Source organism: Oryza glaberrima, chromosome 8 (assembly GCF_000147395.1).
Source record: "Oryza glaberrima chromosome 8, OglaRS2, whole genome shotgun sequence".
Classification (NCBI taxonomy): Eukaryota; Viridiplantae; Streptophyta; class Magnoliopsida; order Poales; family Poaceae; genus Oryza; species Oryza glaberrima.
The window spans coordinates 2,294,906-2,317,681 of NC_068333.1; the positions used below are offsets into that span (position 1 = coordinate 2,294,906).

General features: G+C 40.7%; 2 protein-coding genes and 1 long non-coding RNA gene across 4 annotated transcripts; 2 read left to right on the forward strand and 1 right to left on the reverse strand.

Moving 5' to 3' along the window:
- Positions 1 to 412: 412 nt before the first annotated feature.
- Positions 413 to 4,202, forward strand: LOC127782018 (disease resistance protein Pik-2-like). Its single transcript, XM_052309092.1, has 4 exons — positions 413 to 456; positions 805 to 2,845; positions 2,969 to 3,235; positions 4,086 to 4,202. The coding sequence occupies exons 1-4, from the start codon at positions 413 to 415 to the stop codon at positions 4,200 to 4,202; spliced, it is 2,469 nt and encodes an 822-aa protein (XP_052165052.1).
- A 233-nt stretch (positions 4,203 to 4,435) lies between these two features.
- On the reverse strand, positions 4,436 to 8,492 carry LOC127781504 (uncharacterized). Its single transcript, XR_008019013.1, has 4 exons — positions 5,940 to 8,492; positions 5,683 to 5,847; positions 5,337 to 5,603; positions 4,436 to 4,871 (listed from the first exon to the last, which is right to left on the reverse strand). It is a non-coding gene; the product is annotated as an uncharacterized LOC127781504 (long non-coding RNA).
- Positions 8,493 to 10,893: 2,401 nt separating this feature from the next.
- On the forward strand, positions 10,894 to 20,534 carry LOC127781571 (disease resistance protein Pik-2-like). 2 transcript variants are annotated; one of them, XM_052308541.1, is made up of 6 exons: positions 10,894 to 11,397; positions 11,629 to 11,881; positions 11,972 to 12,057; positions 17,185 to 19,222; positions 19,337 to 19,615; positions 20,104 to 20,534. In XM_052308541.1, exons 1-6 carry the CDS (start codon positions 10,979 to 10,981, stop codon positions 20,119 to 20,121), a joined length of 3,093 nt encoding a protein of 1,030 aa, XP_052164501.1. In that variant the 5' UTR covers positions 10,894 to 10,978; the 3' UTR covers positions 20,122 to 20,534. The 2 variants fall into 2 exon arrangements, with proteins under 2 accessions (XP_052164501.1, XP_052164500.1); XM_052308540.1 differs by having other exon boundaries at positions 11,629 to 12,057; positions 20,104 to 20,533.
- Positions 20,535 to 22,776: the final 2,242 nt, after the last annotated feature.

A 22,776-nucleotide genomic window follows, 5' to 3' on the forward strand; every position in this document is an offset into this window, starting at 1 on the left:
AGTCTCATCTAGTCATCTTGCTTTAGTTTTGGTACGGTACTGTCCATGGACGATCTGATTGCTCCCTGTTAAGGGCAAGCCATTCTATCACGAGATATGTAAAACCATCATGAACATAATCACCTGGTGGCAAGAACAGGAAAGTCTGTCATCACTAGATCTTCCAATGATGGATAGCCAGATACACCTTAAACAATTATAATTTCAAAAGAAAAATATTTGTGAGAAGAGAATACAGAAGGAGGAAAAATGAGAAAAGGAGGAAAAAAAAGAGGAGATTGGAAGGAGAGGAAGATGATAAAGATGATCAGGATTTAAAAAAAAAGAGAGTAACTTGTGCATGTTTGATTCTGTAATTTTTTTTCGATGTTCCCGGAAACCTTTCAATCTCGGAGTATGTGTTTTTTGTTGGATGGACAGTGGTATGTGGATGTTGATGAATGGGTTCTTGCATCTGTGAGTGCATGCTCTGTGAGTGATGGAGTGTTGTTCGATTCATCGAGCTTGACCTTTTTTTTTTGGTTTCATGGAACCTCATAGGCTATGGTTTCTCCTCGTTAGTTTCGTCTTAGTGGTGCCGGTTGGGAAACCAACATCTATGTGGGGTTCCTAACCCAATGGTGTGTTCTCTACCAATGAATTGCAGCATCTCACATTTCATGCATAATTCCCTGTCTCAACTAGTTTTTTTTCAGCACTGATTCTTATTCCATTACGTATGAAATTTAAAGAAAAACACTTCATATTGATGACTCATAATTTTTAATGATTTGGGGTGCTTACACAATTCTTCTAACATTCTAGGTTTTTCATTGTTATTGATGACATATGGGATAAGCCATCATGGCAAATACTCAAAAATGTTCTACAAGATAATGATTGCGGAAGTAAAGTAATTGTAACTACTCGTAAGTCTGAAGTTGCCACAATTGTGAGTGATGTGTACAATATTAAACCACTTTCTCGTGACAACTCTAAAGAATTATTCAACAAAAGAACTGGTTGTGAAGGCAAACATCTTGACAATTCATCAACTCAGGCATGTGACAAAATTTTGAAGAAATGTGCTGGTGTGCCATTAGCTATCATTACGATAGCTAGCTTGTTGGCTAGTAAGCCAGGTCAGGACTGGTCTGAAGTGTATAGTGCTATTGATTTTGGAGAAGAAGACAATGATGAAGTGGCAAATACTAAAAAGATATTGTCTTTTAGCTACTACGATCTACCTTCAAACCTAAAAAATTGTTTGCTTTATCTAAGCATGTTTCCAGAAGATTATATCATTAACAAAAATAGTCTGATATGGATGTGGATAGTTGAAGGTTTTATCCCCAAGGATCAAAACACAAATACAGAATTATATGAGACTGGGGAGAGTTACTTCAATGAGCTGATAAATAGAAGCATGATCCAGCCAACTGAGGTTAAAGATATTGGGTATATAGATGGTTGTCGTGTTCATGACATGGTGCTCGATCTAGCCTGTTCATTGACAAGTGAACAAAACTTTGTCACTATACCGGACAATGATAAGCAACGAAAACCTAAGATCAGCAATGCTCGTAGGTTGGCCCTACACCGTACGAGTATCACAAGCTACCAATACGCTAATATGGATATGGAGAAAGTAAGGTTCTTTGTTGCCACTCAGTGCAATAATGGCAATAATAGTGTGGCACCACCAGGGTTCCGAGTTCTACGTGTGTTATCCATGGATAATTGTAATATGCCGGCTTACATAGAAAGTCGCCTGCAGCATGTTGGAAGGCTGTGCCACCTGAGGTGCCTTCGGCTTTCCTCATTCGTAATTTTTCCTAGGCTCCCTAAAGAATTAGGATATCTCAAGTTTCTAAAAGTGTTTGACTCGGGTGAAACTTCTGGTGGTAGAATAGAAGAGCTACCAGAGGAGCTGGGTCTCCTGACACAGCTGTTGTGTCTACGTATTACTGTCCAGGTCGAGATGGTGCCAGCTGGTTTGATCGGGAAACTGACATCGCTGCAAGAGCTATACATATATCTTCACGGAGAGGTCATTGTAAGGCAGTTTGTGAAGGAACTAGGCAACCTCAGAGAACTGAGGGTGCTCAATGCTGCCCTTATTGAAGGGCTGAAAGATGAGAGCATGAAGAGATATTTTCTACAGTCTGTAGGCAGTCTACATAAGCTCCACACTATGCGTATAGAAGGCAGTGAAGTAAGTGAGTGTACCAGACCAGATGCAGATGCAGGCTCTGTGTCCTCTCCTCTGCTCTGGCAGCTGTCAGTGCAATGCATCAGGTTCTTTAGCCTACCTGTGTGGATTAACTCATCAACTCTTGGTTTCCTCTCGCATCTATACTTGGCAGTGCAAGTTGTGAAAGTGCAGGACATGGAAACCCTTGGAAGGCTCCCAGTGCTCTGTTACCTCCGATTGGATTCCCGGTATACCAAGCTAATAAGCATTAAGAAATCTGCCGATGATGACTACTTTTTTCAAAAGTTGAGATTCTTTATCATTCATGGTTCATTTGTCTGGTTTGATCTTCATGGTTGCGAGTCCAGTAGTGGATTATCTAGCTTCATGCCAAGACTTGAATCCCTTGAATTCAGTGTCGATGTGCGGTTCCTAATAGATGCAGCAGACCTGCATGCCGGCCTTGACAACCTGCTTGCAGGCTTCAATGACTTTGGAAGAACTTCGCTCAAGTCGGTTGACGCTATGATCCGCTGCAAGGATGCCCTTGCCGCGGAAGTGCAGGAAGCCGAGGTGGCATTGGCAAATGCAGCACACGACCATTCCAACCGTCCAGTCCTTCAAATTTATAGGATATCTGAGGAGAAGATGCGCTCACCTGGCGACAACGAGGTACGTGTATGTACAGTACGTAATGTACTTAGATCATTTCAATCGATTTTCCTTATGCTGGTTTTTTGCCTACATATATAAAATCTGACTTAATTATTTCTTGTGCATATATATTTTTTTCAGCCAACAAGCTGGTCCGATCAAAAAGTTTTTGAGATACATGTCTATCCGTCGTCGAATGACCATCATCGTTACCTTAGCTACCTCCGGTTGTTGAAGAAGCCACGCCTGGAGAAGCTTATAGTCAACATATATGTGTCCAAGGATGGGAAGGTTGGGGATGTGGATGAAGCTGTGGCAGCTGCGAGGAACGTAGTCGACCATCATATCAATCGTCCAACACTTGAGATAAATAGAATGAAAGAAAGTATTTCTTACCAACATCAACAGGCAAGATATATACTCCCTCCATCCTAAAATATGAGCATTTTTAGCATAGTGACAAGTCAAACATTTTAAACTTTGGCTATTAATAGCAAAAAATAAATAAAATATCAATCATGTAAAATTGATGCCACTACATTTATAATTAAACAAACTATCATAATATACAACTCCTTTTATTTAAAACATTTTACTTTTATAGATATTGTTGGTCAAACTAGTATATCGGAGACCGTGTAAAATGCTTATATTTTGAGATGGAGGGAGTATCTCTTATTGATCTTGTCCCCAATATTGTACTAAAGAGAAACCCGGTTAATTTGCAACACCAACCATCACATTCTGAATCATCTTTGCTTTTTCATTGTTTTGATGCATACGTGAGAATGCTATATTTTGTTTCACTTGCAGTTGCTCATAGTCATTTCACAAGATACATATGCATGGTGGTAGACTGCTAAAACTATAGTTCATCCTAACATAGCATTATCCCTTTTTTTTATTGTTTCTAGGTCCCTGAAAAATAATTGAGTGGCAAGCTGTTCATTTGAAGGTTAAGATTGGCACAGTGATGGCACAAGATTAATGAATCTGAGCCAAACAAGATGGGAAGCTGTCATAGCGTCAACCAATCTGTGAACCCAATTTCAAAATGCAGTATATTCAGATCAATTTCCTCATATGCCGTCTACTATTTTACTGTTATGACACTTAATCTTTTATCTCATTTATATATTTTTGTAAGCGGCACAGTAATAAGGTGACATTCTATCGTTATTCCCATACGTTTGTCACCAAACTTTTTAATAATCGAGTGCAGTTCTGGTGCATGTTTGATTCTCTGCATTTGGTCCAGGCAAAGGTTAGAGCATATTATCAATGGAGAATCCAAGCCGCCTTTCTTCCTTGGCTATCCGCCTCCAATGTGAAAGGACGCCAAAAGCTTCATGCTGTAGTAAAAAGGTTTCTGTAAATCTTCAGATTGTATGGGTGCGAGCACGACCTTGAATATGGTGGTTGATTTTTCAGAATCTTTGTTTCATTTTTTTTTCCTAATTGAGTTTCAGTATACTGTGAAATTGACGACGGATTATGTATAGATGAACTCGATCGAGCGAACACAGACAACTGAGACAAAAGCAAGAACACGCTGGGGTTCAGAAGCTGCACGGATTCGAAATCGTCAAGAAACTGAAAGCCCTGATCCCAGAAACATATCAACATTACCAGATGCATTGTTTCTGCAAATTTGCTAGAGATCGTGAATTGGGCATAGCTACGGCATATAAGCATTAACCGTGACAATCAATCTCTAGAATAACAGGGTGAACCTAGTTTTCTTTCGACTAAAAGAACTTGTTCATCAGATGCCATATTATCAGCAACGCATGCACTTATCAACAGTTTAAACAACACGTCGACATAACACTAGTTACTTGCAACAATCCTTCCAACCACAGAAGGTAGCAATTGGAAACGACAGAGAGAACACGGATACAATAGTCTTGCAAGGCACCTGGACATTTGCTCTACACAGATCATGAATGTGGTAAAAAAAAAAAACTTGAGTCCTCGATCCAAGAATCATAGGGGCTCTGCCATTTTCAGATGACCACCCAAAAGTCATGAAAATCCAGGTCACCTACAACAAAGATTTTTAGGCCTGTTTCTTTCAGCTCAAGATTATTATAATCTAAATTATTGAGTCAGATTACTATAAACTAGATTGTTATAATCTGTAGTAGAATAAGCAGTTAGTTGTTTCTTTCCTAGATTATTAGAGCCTAGATTATTGAGTTTGCAAGTCTAAAGAGGGAGTGGGGTGGCATGGTGGGTAATTTTTCACCCAATAATCTAGAAAAAGCTCACATAAATGAGCTTATCAGATTATAATAAGCTGGGCTCCAGATTATAATAAGCTACTTCAATAAGTTGTCTGTTTCTTTCAGCTTACTCTCAATAATCTGGATTATAATAATCCTAAGCTGAAAGAAACAGGGCCTTAGGGTCATGATTATCAGTGGCATCAAGGCATTGAAACAGTAATCAATTGTCCAGGTTGGAATTTCAAGAAACAAATGTGAATGCTGGATTCTAAGAGTCTCACCGTCCTCAAACTTATAAGTCATATGGGAGAATTCTTTTTTTCTTTTGGGGGACCTTATGGTTCAATTCTGATCTCAGGGAGAGGAACAATATAGGCAGATAAGATCCTCACAATGATGCGGACTCTTTTATCGCCTTGTGGGTGAATGATTAGAATTTTCCTCAGCTTTTCACAATTAACTGGTGTTTCCGATTCTTTCAAGCTGGGGCCTGTTTCTGCCGTAGCATTTGGTAACTTGTCACAGAGATCATACGTTATAGCTCCACACTGATAAGATGAATAAGGAACAATTAGACTCAATTCATCAGAAAAAATAACAACATGGAGAAGGGGTGGTATATCCTACCGTGCCAAGAAGTAAGGCAAGTCTCTCTATGTTAGGCGAGCGCCGAAGCAAGTACATTAATGGATAGCAGTCATCACTCAGAAACCACTCAGCAAGTGCCAAAATTCTAAGATTGCTTAATGTCCCGCACCTTTGAAGATCACTTAGTAATACCTTTTGCACTACCTGTAAAAAAAAGTCCCAAACTCCTAAGATGTTAAAAGAGGGCATACACAATAACAAATCAAAGCAATTGTATATTAAAATCACAGAGCTACCTCTTCATAGACAGATGAAGACATCACATCCACTTCTGTGGCATTTGAAAGAGAACTGAGAATTTTGCAGTCAGTGTCAGCGTGTCCAAAAGAGAACTCGTCATGATGGCTTGCGTTCTTGGGAGTAGTGCTTACATCTTTATGACACTCTAATCTTGGTTATATAAATCATCGAGTTATCATATATGCTTCATAATCTTTATTAGTATCATAATCTAACCCTAAACTGCCAACATCTATTATTGGAAGGCAGCCGATAGAGTTAGATATCATTGTTAATCTAGATTATATAGCATATCTACCATCTCTTAGAGGTTTTCATCAACTTGTTTGGATCTTACATTTATTCTTATGCTTAATGCTGCATCGGTTGAGTTCGATCTATTAAGTAATATTTATAACTGCTACATCTAGCTTGTTTTATGATCATCAATAGAGATAGTATCGGGGTTTCAGCCGATCCTACCTGATTTAGCTACTTTAATCTTTACATGTTCACTTGATATGCTAAGTCTGCCCTTTATATTAAGATCTTATTGCATTAAAGTATATTAGGCTTATTGTTTGATATATTTTGTCTGTTTTAATATCTTGATATAGAGTGGTATCGGAGTATTAGCCGATGCATGTTATATCTATTTGATCGGCTATGCTATGAGTGTATATATAATCTTCGTCTCAAAGTACTTTTAAGCATAAGTGGTTTATACTGTCTCGACTTACTGTTCGATCTATCCCAATCACTTGGTTTAAATATATTTCGAGAGGAATATTATATATTATTGATATCTACAGCCGATTGAGTAGATTTAACTTTACGTTGCTATAATCTTCATTGCCGATCTAGTGCCAACAACATCGGCTTAATGATTAACGATATGTCATCGGCCCCTAGCCGATCGGCTATCGTTTATGGATTTAACCTCGGTTTTCTTGTTTTTCCTTCTTGTTAATTGCAGGATCAAATCAACTGGCACATCTTTGAACCCGAAAGTAAGATTTAGGACTTGCACTGGAGTTAAGCAGATCTCCCAGGCTGGTGTGTGTTTTTTTGCATCAACACCAGTGGACACTCATGCCAAGTTCTCGACCATAGACGACCTACCGGTCGCCGACCCTTCGGAATACAGGAGCATCGCTGGTGCCCTACTTGACCGGATTTGGCATATGCCGTTCAGCAGGTCTGTCTCTTCATGCATGATCCGCGCGAGCCCCATCTTGCATTGGTCAAGCGTATCCTCCGGTACGTGAAGGGCGTCTCTCCACCGGCCTCTACATCAACTCCAGCCCGATTCCGTCCCTAACGGCATACTCTGATGTAGATTGGGCGGGTTGTCCTACTTCCCGCCGTTCTACATCCGGCTACTGTGTCTTCCTTGGAGACAATTTGGTGTCTTGGTCGTCCAAGCGCCAACCTACAGTCTCCCGGTCCAGTGCTGAGGCGGAGTACCGTGCCGTTGCACATGCCGTCGCATGCAGAGTGCTGCTGGTTGCGGCAATTGCTCCAGGAACTTCATGTCCCAATTGCTTCGGCTACTGTTGTCTATTGTGACAATGTAAGCGATGTTTACATGACAGGCAATCCTGTGCATCATCACCGGACGAAGCATATCGAGATCGGCATCCATTTTGTCCGTGAAAAGGTGGCTTTGGGACAAGTACGGGTGCTTCACGTCCCTTCATCGCACCAATTCGCGGACATCATGACTAAAGGCTTACCGGTTCAGTTATTTACGGAGAGGACTAGGGATCGGACCTAGCCAATCTCCGAACGGTGTTCCACTCTATACAAAAAATTGTTGCATATGTTTCATCACTCAATGAAAATTGTTTCAACTAGAAATGTTTCACATGTTTCATCCTCGCTTAAAAATGTTCCAGTGCATGATAAAAGATGTTTCAAGGAGTTGCAACATTAGAAAAGGCTGCCTGAAACATGAAGACCTTGCTATGTGCAACATCGAAAAAACATAGTACACATCGATCATGTGGAACATCTTAATCAAAGGAGGTGAAACATTCCAATACACCAAAGCAAAACAAGATGAAATAATGGATTGGAACACCTACCTTTCACCTTTTTTTTTTCCTGCTCCAGTGACTGAAATTGCCTTCTTTCTGTACACTAGTGGCAAAATCTAGCTCTACGACGGTGACTGGAGTTGGATCTGACTCCCGTAGCATGACAATAGCTACTTAGAAGACTTATGATTGGAGGAGCAAGACCAAACAGACCATCTCACGGCGCTAAGAAGCATAAACACATTCGTGTTGCATACTCCAGGAGCAAAGATGCATGTGACTTGGCTGCTACCTTCGTCACTTCCAGGAGCAACAAATGTCAAACTTCATTTTCGCGAGAAGCAAAGCAATAGGAGAGCATCAATGGCAATGGCAGTGACGCACGCGACATCCGGCCCGAGCTGCTGCTCCCTCTCCGTGCTTGGCCGAGGAAGCTACCTCGGCGGCAACTGGCTAGAGAACGCAGCAGAGCAACGCGACAGCGATGGCAGTGTTGAACTCTTTGAGGAGAGAGAGAAAGCAAAGAGAAGAAAAGCAAAAGAAACATGTGGTGGAGGTAAGCTGGGAGTTTGGCATAAGAGGTAAGAGGGAGTAGTTGGGAGCCTTCAAGTTTTGGATAATGACAAGGGTGTCCGATTTTTTTAGTCACCCCCGACGTCCGTCTCTAAGCATTCTTGGTTATTTACTGATTTTCGGTCCAGTATTTGCGTTCGTGATCCTCCCGCTGTGACTGCAGGCGGGTATTAGGATTATTTATTAATCCTTAGACTGTTTCTCTTCTAGACTTTTGGGCTTATGTAACTTGTGACATTTAGTGTAAACTCAGCATCAGCATTAAGTGTAACTCTTGGTCTTTTGCGGCACTAACTGTAACTCAGCTATTTATATATGAGATTTCACCTCCACACTTTGTGAGAGGCATCTATTCTACTTCTTCTACAGTATGAAATTGCGCAGCACAAAAACAGATCAATGTGGTGCCCTTTTAATTGAAAATCTGATCAAGTTGGTATTGTTGAGTCGTCCCAGGTGTTTTCGATCATAAATCTAGGATATAGTCAGAGTTAAATATAAGAGATTTGTTCCGGTCCAACAAAAATATCTCAAGGTACTGATACCTTATGTTACTGAATTATTTCCGATCGTTGGATCTAACAGAACAGAATAGATATTGTTAGATCCAATGATCAGATTTGGTACCATGAGCCACCACGTCGAGATATTTTCGTTGGACCGAGATAATGCGAGTCTCCAGCAGTTTTTCCTATTCATAGCCTCACGTGAAAAGCATACGTGAGTTCATGCTTTTTTTTTTTTGTTTTCATAGTGGTTGAGATCCCACCTTCATCTGTCACCCGTGAATCATTGGGGAAAGCATGATCTGCCCCAGCTGGTAAGAAAGAGCAAACCGCAAGTTTTGTTATGGTTTTCACAATGTTTCACCAATTTTTTGGAGCCAAAATTGCCATCTAAACTAAGAACTTCCTAAGAAATATCCTCCTCAGTGCATGTGGTCTATTTTTTCCTTCACAATGGGTCCCACCTGTTCTTTCTCCTCATTTTTTATCTCCCTCTCTCTCTGCCTTTCCCCACGACACGAACCGCTCCCCCTCCTCCTTCGGCTAGTTCACCGCCGGCGCCCCTCTCCCCCTCCACCGCTCTCCCTACCACTCACGTCGGTGGATCGAAGTGCCGACGAGCTCGGCACCGCGTCGGGGCGGATCTGGAACGGCGGTGGTTCGGCGCGTCCTTCTCGGCGGCGGGAGCAAGGTCAGCGGCATGGTCGTCCTCGCGGAGCCGGGCGGAGCAGCGAGGTCGGTGGCGGGAGCAAGGTCAGCGGCGCGGTTGTCCTCGTGGAGCCGCGCGGAGCAGCGAGGTCGGCGGCAGGAGCATCCTCATGGCGCCGGCTGCACTGCCGTCTCTCGCCGCTCCCGCGGCGATGAGCTTGGCGCCATCGTGGACGAGCACTGGATTGGAGAATCTCGTGGACGTGGCAGCGCCGGGCTGAACGCCACATCATCCCACTGTGACCGCCCATTTCAGTAAGGGCAAGTACTATAAGCCCTTACATGTTACCCCCTAAATTTACCACATAGGATTAGGTGATGAGTTGGAGGAGAGAAGTTAGGAGAGAGAGAATGAGCCACCCCTTGTACAAGGGGCAACCTCCACACAATCTCTAACAAAAATACCTCCACACAGTCTCCAAGAAAAATATAAGATGATGTGAGAGTAAACTAATATTAGGGTTTGTGTACTAGAGGTGACATGTTGTACTTATTACCTCTTAATTAATGAAAAGATGACATGATTTAAATTAGATGTAGTACTCACCTCCATTATAAAACTTGCCCTAAACGATCGATACTCCTATTGATACTTCATATATGGTCATTGAAACCCATCGGTCAGAACCACAAATTTTTGTCACGAAGACTTAAGCTCGTTATGTCCCGGTATTTTATTACTCCATCCGTCCCAAAATATAAAGAGTTTTTAGAGTTAGACACAATTATTAAGAACGTAGGTAAAATTAAATGGTGAAAGATTGTGATTGGTTGAGAAGTGGAAGTAGGTAAGAAAATTGAATGGTGGAGAGTTGTGATTAGTTGAGAAGAGAATATTGGTACAGAAATTGTTATATTTTAGAATAAATTTAAAAAGCTAAAAGTTGTTATATTTTGGGACGGAGGGAGTAGTAATTAACTTTTGTACGCTGATCTAAACGAAGTGCCAACTGCCAAGTGAGTGGACATCTGAGTTCACCCCTTTTTGGCCATCACATGTGAGTGGTAAACACAGTATTGCCTACCACGCCTTTTCGCCCTCTTACACGCGTTTTGAAACTTACTGAAAACCAAATAAATGCTACTATATATACTGATGGGTTTACAGTTACAAATGAAGACAACAAGGGGTGTGTTTGTATATACTCCTACAGGAGTGTGTTTGTATATACTCCTACCAACTACCAAGCAAGCAATCCAATCCACTCAACTCAACCACAGGTAGCAAGCATGGAGTTCGTGACCGGGGCGATGAATAGCCTGATCCCCAAACTGGGCGAGCTGCTCAAGGAGAAGTACAATCTGCACAAGGACCTAAGGAGAAAGATCGATTCTCTCACAAAAGAGCTCCGGCGTGTGCAAGCCGTCCTCCATATGGTCGGCGAGGTGCCACCAGAGCAGCACAACGAGCTGGTGAAGCTCTGGGTGAGCGACCTCAGGGAGGCGTCGTACGACATGGAGGACATCATCGACACCTTCTTGGTTCATGTCGACGACGATGGCCCCAAGCCAGCCGACCCACATGTGCTCAGGCGCCTCGGCAAGCAGGTGAAAAAACTGTTCAAGAAGACCAAGCATCGCATCACCATTGCGGATTCAATCCAAGAAATGGAAAAGAAGCTCCTGGAGATTTATGCAAGGCATGGCAGGTATGGAAAATATTCCATAAGGGAGAAATCTTAATAATATGTTGCATTATATTGCTCTCTCACAATGTATATATGGAAGACATAGAACTTTGACTACAGAACACGTTAGAGCTGATTTATCTCTAGGATACTATCTCTAGTACTCTATTTTATGTATATAATTTGTATTTGACTAATATATCTAACCTTCATCATCTCTTGGTGTCGTCTTTGTACTCTCCTCTATTGTAGGTACCCAGTTGACAACATAGTTACCCTTGCATGCCTGACACCTATTGATCCTCGCATCCTGAATATTGAGAAAATGGCAAAGAATCTTGTTGGCATTGATGAGCCAAGGGATGAGCTTATTAAGATGTTGTCACTACATGAGCATGACTACAATCTTCATATGTCCAATAGGAAAACAAAGATAGTATACATCGTTGGAATGGGTGGACTGGGCAAGACCACCCTTGCCACAGCAGTATATGAAAAGATTAAAGTGGGTTTTCCTTTGTATGCTTTTGTTCCAATCGGTCAAAATCCTGACATGAAGAAAATCTTGTGGAACATTCTTAATCGTGTTGGCCAGGATAAGTACCTGAATTGTCCAAATATGGAGATGTTGAATGTACAGGAACTCATCGGTGAACTCAGGGAATTCATCAAGGGAAAGAGGTATGAATATGACGGCCAAATATTTTTTTATATGTTGCCTTCGTTTTTTAATAGATGGCTTTGTTGATTTTTAAATAATGTTTGATCATTCGTGTTGTTTAAAATTTTAGTATAAATATGCTAAATTATAAGTCATACCTTAATTAAAGTTTCTTTAATGATAAAATAAATCACAACAAAATAAATAAATGGCATTTATATAGTTTGTTTGAATAAGATGAATGGTTAAACGCCATGTTAAAAGTCAATGACGTCATCTATTTGAATATGGAGGGAGTATATGTAACATATACTACCTTACCCGTGTATGAATGAATATTTGAGCTGCTTACACAGAGGGAGCGTGCACGCGGAGAACAAGGGATTTCTTCTAGGTGGTGTTTGAATCTCCTGAAGATGAAAATGAAGATAAAGATGAAGTGTTTCACGCAAAACAATGTGGAAATAACGTGTGATTAATTGAGTTTTAATTATTACAAACTTGAAAAATGAATTAATCTTATATTTTAGAACAACTTTTATATAGAAAATTTTCGCACGAAACGTACCATTTAGCAGTTTGAACGTGCCACGAGTATCCAAATTTTCCCACGAAACGTACCATTTAACAGTTTGAACCTGTTACAGAAGAAATAAACGGGACCATAAATTCGTACATTGCCTAAATTCATAGAATTAGGAATTTAGGCAATTGTAGAAAAAAAAGAAAAAAATATATGCCATAAAATAGATCATAGACTTTGATCTACAAAATGATAAATGATAGGAATGTATATCAGATTCAAATCGTAGATCACTTTATTCCGTTGTTGCGTAAATTCGGTATCACTACTAATGATAGGAATGGCATATATGTCTATTGCAAATGAACATTGCCTAAATTCGTAGAATTAGGAATTTAGGCAATTGTAGAAAAAAAAAGAAAAATACATATGCCATAAAATAGATTATAGACTTGGATCTACAAAATGATAAATGATAGGAATGTCTATCAGATTCAAATCGTAGATCACTTTATTCTATCGTTGCATAAATTCGGTATCACTACTAATTATTACTATTATCTTGGAAGCTAGGTGCTTTTTTTTATTAGTACATGGGATTACATTTGTACCACTAAAATAAGCTTAGTACGGCATAATACAATCAAAAAGTTTTACATACACTTGGTGCCTGGTAGTAACAGTGTATGGCTCACTTGTGTCCAAATCTATGTACGAATATTACCAAGCCTAGCTAGTACAACATAATACCACTTATGTCTAAAAATTATTATGACATTGATTATTACATTTCAGCGCCATGTGTCGTAATGTATTTAACACTAAAATATGGCCATATTGAGTCATCAATGGTTCATTTAATTAAAGGAATACAAGGGCAAAATGGATCATACTCTAGATATATATCTTAGAAGTTATGAACGTTTAAAAACCACTGATTTAACATTTTTATCCTAGGTATAGTTTAGCTATATATGTATGTTTGTGTGGGGTAATATATAATGGTATAATCTACTTCATCAAGTTTGTTTGCAATATTCTTATATCTGATAACATTCGAAGGGTGTGAATGTGGTCCCACATACAATTTTCTCAATCAAAACATAGTAGTTATTATGGTTTTCTTAAGGGAGAGCTACTAGTACTGTATTCAATCACATTGTCCATATTACAATCAGCTTCTAAAGAAAATCAAATAGACTTGAGGGTACCGAGAACAGCATGGAAAACATATTCACTCAAGCACCAATCATCCACCTACATATGAGGAAATATGGGGTTTTTATATTTATTTCTTGTGCCATATATAGAACTGTTTTAGGTATGCATGTTTGTGGTGGTAATATATGGTGGAACAATCTATGTTGTTAAATTTGTTTTTAATTGTTAAGACTATTTGGACGTGGATGATATGAAAAGGACTAGAATATGGTTCCATGTGACATATTTCAGTCAAAACATAATTAATATGTGATTTAATTTTTCTTTCTTTGTATTATAGATCACAATTTAGCTATGTGTCGACGTTTGATGTCGCGATTCTGGTATTTGCATAGTATGGGGATCGTTGGTACTAGGATATACGCGAGATTGTAGTAAAAGAGACGAGATGAGGATTTTTATACAGGTTCGGGCCCCTGAATTGTCAGGTAATAACCCTACTCCTGTTGGCCGAAGCCGGTCATTGCTCTTATTCATCATAATCACACCAGTACAATATTTGAGGTAGCCTATCTATCTGTTGTCGACTTGGCGGTCTGAAGTGCTGACTCGTAGTCAACAACATGGTAGCCTTCCTCCTCGAATCCGCATCCGACGAGATCAAAGATAGCGCTATGTATCTCCTGACAGTATCCTTAGACACCGTAGGGGACTAGCCATGCTTATCTCTGAAATTGATATCCGGCAGTTTGTCTTGGCGCATGTTGGCTTGTATGTTGATCTTGTGTCTTGATCTATTGTTCCGTGTCTCCTCTCCTTCTAGGGGCCTTGTATTTATACCCATAGGTGTCCTCTTGTCCAAGTAGAACTAGGGAAACCAATATGGATACAATCCGAGTAGTCTTTGTCGTTTCCATGTAGAACTCTATTCATCCTTCCTTATGCGGAACTCCTCCTATATCTGAAGGTTCTTTCCGTATAAGACATGGTATGTGGTGGGTCCTGCCGAAATTTAGTCAACTACTATTAGATATGTGGTATCCATAACCCTGACACTATGCATGTTTATACGATAATATAGTGAATAGTCGATATTATCAAATTTGTTTCTAATTTTTTATGACTATTTAGATAGCATACAAAGGGCTATATAGACAGCATACATTTTTTTAACCAAAGCATATATGGGCCTTAAATTGTTGGTTTAATTGTGAAAAATAAAATTGTTCAAACAAATTAGAAATTAAATATGTGGTTTAATAGTCACGGCTATTAATTTAAAAAGATCATTTGATTTATATAGTCAACTACTGTAGAGGGAAACATTGATGTCCATGGAAATCAGTGGTGAGAATATAAATTGCAAGTGAGTGATGGGCTGTCGATTTTATGACAGATCAGGAAGGCGGAAATGATGCATCACACCATAATGCAAGCGTCATGCCACAGGGAAGCTTGGAAATGGCGATTGATATGGCCTATCAATCTCACTTCTTGTTTATAAACCGAGACTGCCATGCGACTATCAGTCTCGGTTCTTGCTATAAGCCATGAGAGATACGATCATCACTCACGGTTTTGGGAACCGTGAGAAAGGAGCAAAGTATAACTTTGAAGGAAAAATTTGCCACAGGGCAGCCAAAAAAAGGTGTAATTAGCTTGTAGACACCGTAAGAACGTGAATTTGCTGTCGGGCACAACACAAACTGGTAATTACCTGTCGGACACTCGCAGCCTTATTTTATTATTTTTGAAGGAATTGGAGAAAGAAACACTCATTAAAGACAAGTTTGCCCTTGATCGAACTTGCTCCCTGGTCGACACTGCAACAGTGGAGGTGGCCGGAGGAGGAGCGGAGTGGAGCGGCGGTGGGCGGAGTAGGTCAATGAAGCGGCGGCGGCGGCTTGACTAGCCGGAGATCCATGGGTGGTAGGGGGAAGTGGAGAGGGGGTTGGAGGATAGGAGAGGAGGCGCTCACCTGCCGCTGTTCCACTCCTCCTTTGGCTACCTCCCTCGTTGCTGCCCCCTCCTCCGCCCGCCGCCCACTAGCGTCACCGTACAAGCTCTGGTAGGTGGTGACGTCGAGCCCCTAGATCTTCACCGCCGATGCGAACGATGCGGCAAAATTAAGGTTGCTGCTATTGCTGTAGATGGGGAGAAGAAGGTGGTTGTGGTGGCTGCGGTGGTCAAAAATCGAGAGCTCCAGCATCGCGGCGGGGGCGCTGGTTAAGCATGAAGTGCAAGTCGTGGATGAGCGGGTTGTCGGCGTGCGCCAGTGGAGACCTGCCGAACATCCCCTAGCTTTCATCCTCCTTGCCGCTATATGCCACATCATACGGCTCCTCCTCTTCCTTTCCCTTCGCCTCATCAATCAAAATAGAACAAATCTTTGTTAGACATTTTGTTTTCTCCAAGAGATAGGCACGCCCACCACTCGACTCCATGGCGAGTGGGAGGAGGAAGCAAGGATGGGTGGGGACAAGGTCGGTGGCGGCGCACTAGCGATGAAGGAGGAGCTGCACATCGAGTGGTTGCCGGCCGATCTCCTAGCGCACATGCTCTCCCTCCTCCCCTCCGTCCACGACATCTTGCTTCCTCCTCCTTCAGGCACCATCGTTCATCGATCGATCAAGCTAAAACTTCTTGTTGCTGCCTAACTTTGTTTTCCTGTTCTTGAAGTTCACGAAGCTGTTGGGTTGCTTCAACAAATCAGGGGTAAAAAGGACATTGTGGCGGCGTGGTCAACGACCAGCAACCAGCTTCAACGAGGGAAGAGATGGATTGAAGTTGCGCAGGGGCAGAATCGTACTCTCACATTAGTTTCTCTCTCCAATTCCTCCGAAAATAATAAAATAATACCACGAGTGACCATCAGCTAATTACAAGTTTTTTTAGCACCCAACAGCAAATTCACGTTCTTGCAGTGTCCACCAGCTTAATTACACATTTTTTGGATGTCCTATAACAAATTTTGCCAACTTTCAAGTTATAGTGGTCGTTTGGGAACCGTAACTACCCATACTTACAAGAACAATGATCTATATATATATATATATTAGTGTTTCATCCACCTCTCACACCTCCTTCTACCAATGGGCCTAATATTGGAGAAGATGTGTTGGCCACCGCTCCCACAAGAGCATGTCACGTTTAAACTCGTGACAGATCAGGAGCACACTGCCCCCTTGTTAGCGTTGTCCCCGTCACTATACTAGTGCACCTCTGGTCCCTAGCTACAAGACCCTCGCCGCGCACACTTTATCCAAAAGCACATGCCGACGCATAGGCTAATGAATAATTAATTGCAACATTTCACTTTTTATGCATGTTTATCTCTCTCATCTAGATTTTCTTCGACACTAAAAATTTATGTTCTGTCACGTATGAAAAGAAAAACAATTCTTATTGATGACTCATAATTTTCAATGATTGGGGTGCTTATACAGTTCTTCTACCATTCTAGGTTTTTCATCGTTATAGATGACATATGGGATAAGCCATCATGGCAAATACTCGAAAGTGGTCTACAAGACAATGATTGTGGAAGTAAAGTACTTGTAACTACTCGTAAGTTTGAGGTTGCCACAATTGTCAGCGATATGTACAATATGAAACCACTTTCTCATGACAATTCTAGAGAATTATTGTATACAAGAACTGGTAGTGAAGGCAGATATCTTGACAGTTCATCAACTCAGGCATGTGACAAAATTTTGAAGAAATGTGCTGGTGTGCCATTAGCTATCATTACGATAGCTAGCTTGTTGGCTAGTAGATCAGGTCAGGAATGGCCTGAGGTGTACAGAGCTATTGATTTTGGAGAAGAAGATAATTATGAAATGGCAAATACTAAGAGGATATTGTTTTTTAGCTACTACGATCTGCCTTCACATCTAAAGAATTGTTTGCTCTATCTAAGCATGTTTCCAGAAGATTATGAAATTAAGAAAGATTTTTTGATATGGATGTGGATAGCTGAAGGATTTGTCCCTGAGAAACAAAACACAAATATAGGATTATATGATCTTGGGGAGAGTTACTTCAATGAGCTAATAAATAGAAGCATGATCCAGCCAATTGGGGTTGAAAATTATGGGTATATATATGGTTGTCGTGTTCATGATATGGTGCTCGATCTAGCTCGTTCATTGACAAGTGAACAAAACTTTGTCACCGTATTGGACAACGATGAGCAACGGAAACCTGGGAGCACCAATGCTCGTAGGTTGGCCCTACACCGTACGAGTATCACGAGCTACCAATTTGCTAATGTGGATATGAAGAAGGTGAGGTCCTTTGTTGCCACTGAGTGCAATACTGGCAATAATAGTGTGGCACCACCAGGGTTCCAAGTTTTACGTGTGTTGTTCTTGGACAGATGTAATGGTATGGAGGATTATCACATAAAAAGTATCCTGCAGTGTGCTGGAAGGCTTTGTCACCTGAGGTGCCTCCAGCTTTCCTCATACACAGAGTTTCTTAGGCTCCCTAAAGAATTAGGAGATCTCAAGTTTCTGAAAATTCTGGACTTGGGTGGTTGTGGTGGTACAATAAAAGAGCTGCCGGAGGAGTTGGGTCTCCTGACACATTTGTTGTGTCTACGTATTGCTCACCTATTGGAGATGGTGCCAGCTGGTTTGATCGGGAAACTGACATCGCTGCAACAGCTAGACATAAATCTTGCCGGAGAGGTCGCTGTAAGGCAGTTTGCGAAGGAGCTGGGCAACCTCAGAGAACTGAGAATGCTCTATGCCGACCTTTATAATGGGCTGAGAGATAAGAGCATGGAGAGAGATTTTCTACAGTCCTTAGGCTGCCTACATAAGGTCCACACTATGCATATATATGGCACTACGGTAAAGGAAGGCACCAGACCAGATGCAGGTTCTGTGTCCTGTCCTCGGCTCTGGCAGCTATCATTAACATGCATCAAGTTTTTTAGCCTACCTGTGTGGGTTAACTCATCAACTCTTGGTTGCCTCTCGCATCTAGACGTGAAAGTACAGGTTGTGAAAGAGCAGGACATGGAAACCCTTGGAAGGCTCCCAATGCTCTGTTACCTCAAATTGGATTCCCAATATACCAGACTAGTAAGCATTAAGAAGAAGCTTGCTGATGATGGCTACTTCCAAAAGTTAAGAATCTTTAGAACTCCTCGTTCATTTGTCCGGTTTGATCTTCATGGTTGTGAGTCCATCAGTGGAGCATCTATCTTCATGCCAAGACTTGAATCCCTTGAATTCAGTGTCGATGTGCGGTTCCTAAAAGATGCAGCAGACCTGCATGCTGGTCTTAACAACCTGCTTGCAGGCTTTAATGACTTTGGAAGAACTTCACTCAAGAGGGTCAATGCTAAGATCAGCTGCAAGGATGCCCTTGCTGTAGAGGTGCAGGAAGCGGAGGTGGCATTGGCAAATGCAGCACACGGCCATCCCAACCGTCCAGTCCTTCAAACTGATAAGGATATTGAGAAGAAGATGCGCTCACCTGATGACGATGAGGTACGTGTATGTACAGTACGTAATGTACTTAGATCATTTCAATCGATTTTCCTTATGCTGGTTTTTTGCCTACATATATAAAATCTGACTTAATTATTTCTTGTGCATATATAGTTTTTTCAGCCAACAAGCTGGTCCGATCAAAAAGTTTTTGAGATATCTGTCTATCCATCGTCGAATGATCATCATCGTTACCTTAGCTACCTTTGGTTGTTGAATGAGAAGCCACGCCTGGAGAAGCTAATAGTCAACATATATGTGTCCAAGGATGGTAAGGTTGGGGATGTGGATGAAGCTGTGGCAGCTGCGAGGAACGTAGTCGACCATCATATCAACCATCCAACACTAGAGATAAATAGAATGGAAGAAAGTATTTCTGACCAACATCAACAGGCAAGATATATCTCTCTTCTTGAGCTCGTCCCAAATATTGTACTAAAGAGAAACCCAGTTAATTTGTAACACCAACCATCACATTCTGAATCATGTTTGCCTTTTAATTGTTTTTATGTATACATGAGTGCTATATACTCCCTCCATTTTTTAATAGATGACGCCATTAACTTTTTCTCACATGTTTGACCATTCGTCTTATTCAAAAAATTTACGTAATTATAATTTATTTTGTTATGAGTTGTTTTATCACTCATAGTCCTTTAAGTGTGATTTATATCTTATACATTTGCATAAAATTTTTGAATAAGACGAATGGTCAAACATGTGAGAAAAAGTCAACGACGTCATCTATTAAAAAACGGAGGTAGTATATTTTGTTTCACTTGCAGTTGCTCATAGTCATTTCACAAGATATATATGCATGGTGGTAGACTGCTAAAACTATAGTTCATCCTAACATAGCATTATTTTTTGACTGTTTCTAGGTCCCTGAAAATAATTGAGTGGCAAGCTGTTCATTTGAAGGTTAAGATTGGCACAGTGATGGCACAATATTAATGAATCCGAGCCAGACAAGACGGGAAGCTGTCATAGCATTGACCAATCTGTGATCCGATTTCAAAATGCAGTATATTCGGATCAATTTCCTCATATGTCGTCTACTCTTTTACTGTTATAACACTTTATCTTTTATCTCATTTATGTATCTTTCGTAAGTGGCACAGTAATAAGGTGACATCCCATTGTTATTCCCACACATTTGTAACCAAATTCTTTAATAATTGAGTGCAGTTCTGGTGCATGTTTGATTCTCTGCATTTGGTCCAAGCAGAGGTTACAGCACATTATCAACGGAGAAAATAACTGAAAAAAGGTGATGATAAACAGAATATTATGGGTGCTGTAGCATAATTGGCTCTGCACCTGATCACCCTCCTCATGGGTTGGTAAGCACAACAGCTTGCCATCTTATTGCTGTACAATCTTTTGTGAATGATGATAGGTGTAATTGGATATGTGTGCTGGAGAAAAAAATGCTCAATCCAAGTGACAAATTGCGCACTTGTTTTGATCTTTAATTCCCTTTCAGAGTGATCTACTCTAAGGACAATCTTGGATCACCCTTGGATGAAAAACTTAAGGATTGGATGTTGGACATTTTACCTTTGATAGGCCTAAAAACTTCATGTATATATTATATCCAAACTAGAGGTTATAAGTGTGTTTTGGCTATGTGCATCATAGCTATGCAAATGCCGGGAGTATGCTCAACATAGTTGTATCGCCTCATTGTAATTGACTGCGTTCAATAAAATCTTCCATTATCTAAAAAATGGAAAGCTTCAATCCACCAACAGAGTCATGGCCACATGATTCCCTCATTGGACACCGAAAGATTCAAAGAAAGCAGACTTCAGGCTGTAAAATTGTTTGTGAAAACCTTCATGTTGCATGAATGCAAGAGTGACCTTGAATATGTTGCTTAATTTTTCAGATTATGTGTTTCACATTTTCTAATTTAGTATACTGTGAAGTTTGCGGGGGAATGTATAGATTTAGTTGATGAATTCAGTAGAGCAAACACAAAGTACAGGTACAAAACAATAACATGATGGGATTCAGATCTCAGAAGGTGCACAGATTCGTAACTGTGAACCTACAGATGCACAATGCAACAACAGGTCACCAAATAATATCTCAACTGAGTAACAACTAAAAATCATTTTACTTGAACAACTTGCCCAAATACAGTCAGCAAAAGGAGAAATAACAACTTGCCCAAGAATAAGAAAATCTGATCCACCTTAAGATGACCACCCTAGTCATCAAAATCCACATCACTTACAAAACAGATTTAGGATCATAACCATCAACAACTTCAATAACGTAACTGGTGGCCTAGGTTGTAAAAGAAAACATTGAAATATGAGTCATGGAATTCCAGTTCAAGAGACTTGAGTGTGCAAATGCTGAAACTAAGATGCTCAACATTCTCAGCCATTTTGGGGATGGATTTTGATTTGAGGGAGAGGATTAATAATGGCAAATAAGATCTTCACAATGATGTGGACTCTTCTATCGCCTTGTGGGCAAATGATTTTGATTTTCCTAAGCTTTTCACAGTTAACTGCTGTCCCTGTTCCTTCGCATGTGGGATCTAAATCTGCAGTAGCATTTGCAGAATTGGTGTGGTGATCATAGGCATAAGCTCCATGCTGGTAAAATGAACAAGGAAACAGTTAAACTCAATTCATGAGAAGAAAAGAAACAGCAATGTGGAGAGGGGGAGATATACCGAACCTTGACAAGATGCAGGGAAAGTTCCTCTATGTTAGGTGAGCGCCGAAGCAAGTACAGTAGTGGATAGCAGCCATCACTAAAAAACCACTCGCCAAGTGCCAAACTCGTTAGATTGCTGAATATCCCACACCTTGGAAGATCACGTAGTAATACCTTTTGGACCACCTGCCCACAAGTTTTAAACTCCAAAGATGTTAAAGATAGGAATATATAAACAACAAATAAGAGCAATTGTAATTTACAGCATTTAGCTTACATCTTCGTAGATAGATGAAGACATCAAGTGCAATCTTGCAGCGTTTGAAAGAGCACTGAGAATAGTGCAGTCAACATCAGAATGTCCAAAAGAGAACCTATTAAGGTAAACTGAAGCCGATTCCACTGATGATGTGTCTAGGAGCCGAAGATTTCTATTTGCAATCTCCTCTACATGCAGGCAGATAAGGTTTGGCATATTTATCACAAGATGCTGAAAACCTTCTGGGTCATCTTGAGTTCTATCTGCAGCTGTAATGGTCAGAATCTTCAATGTAGCAGAGCAAAACATGGTGGCCTTGATGGCACAATGTCTCAACTCCAGATGCAGTAGCTCCGGGCAACCAGAAAAGAGCTTCTCGACAAAACGGTTATCAATAGAAAATTTGCAAAGGTATACACTCTTCAAGTGCAAGGAAGTGAAGGGGACAGGATATCCATCTACAGAAAGGAGCTTGCCATCACAATAATTGAGTATGCCGAGAGTTTTAACGCTGCACCTAAGGGCATGGCGGACCCATGGATGGATGTCAGAATAATCAAGGGAATCATCAGAGCTGTCATAGGAGGTATGGATACAGAACATATCCAACAGGGCACAG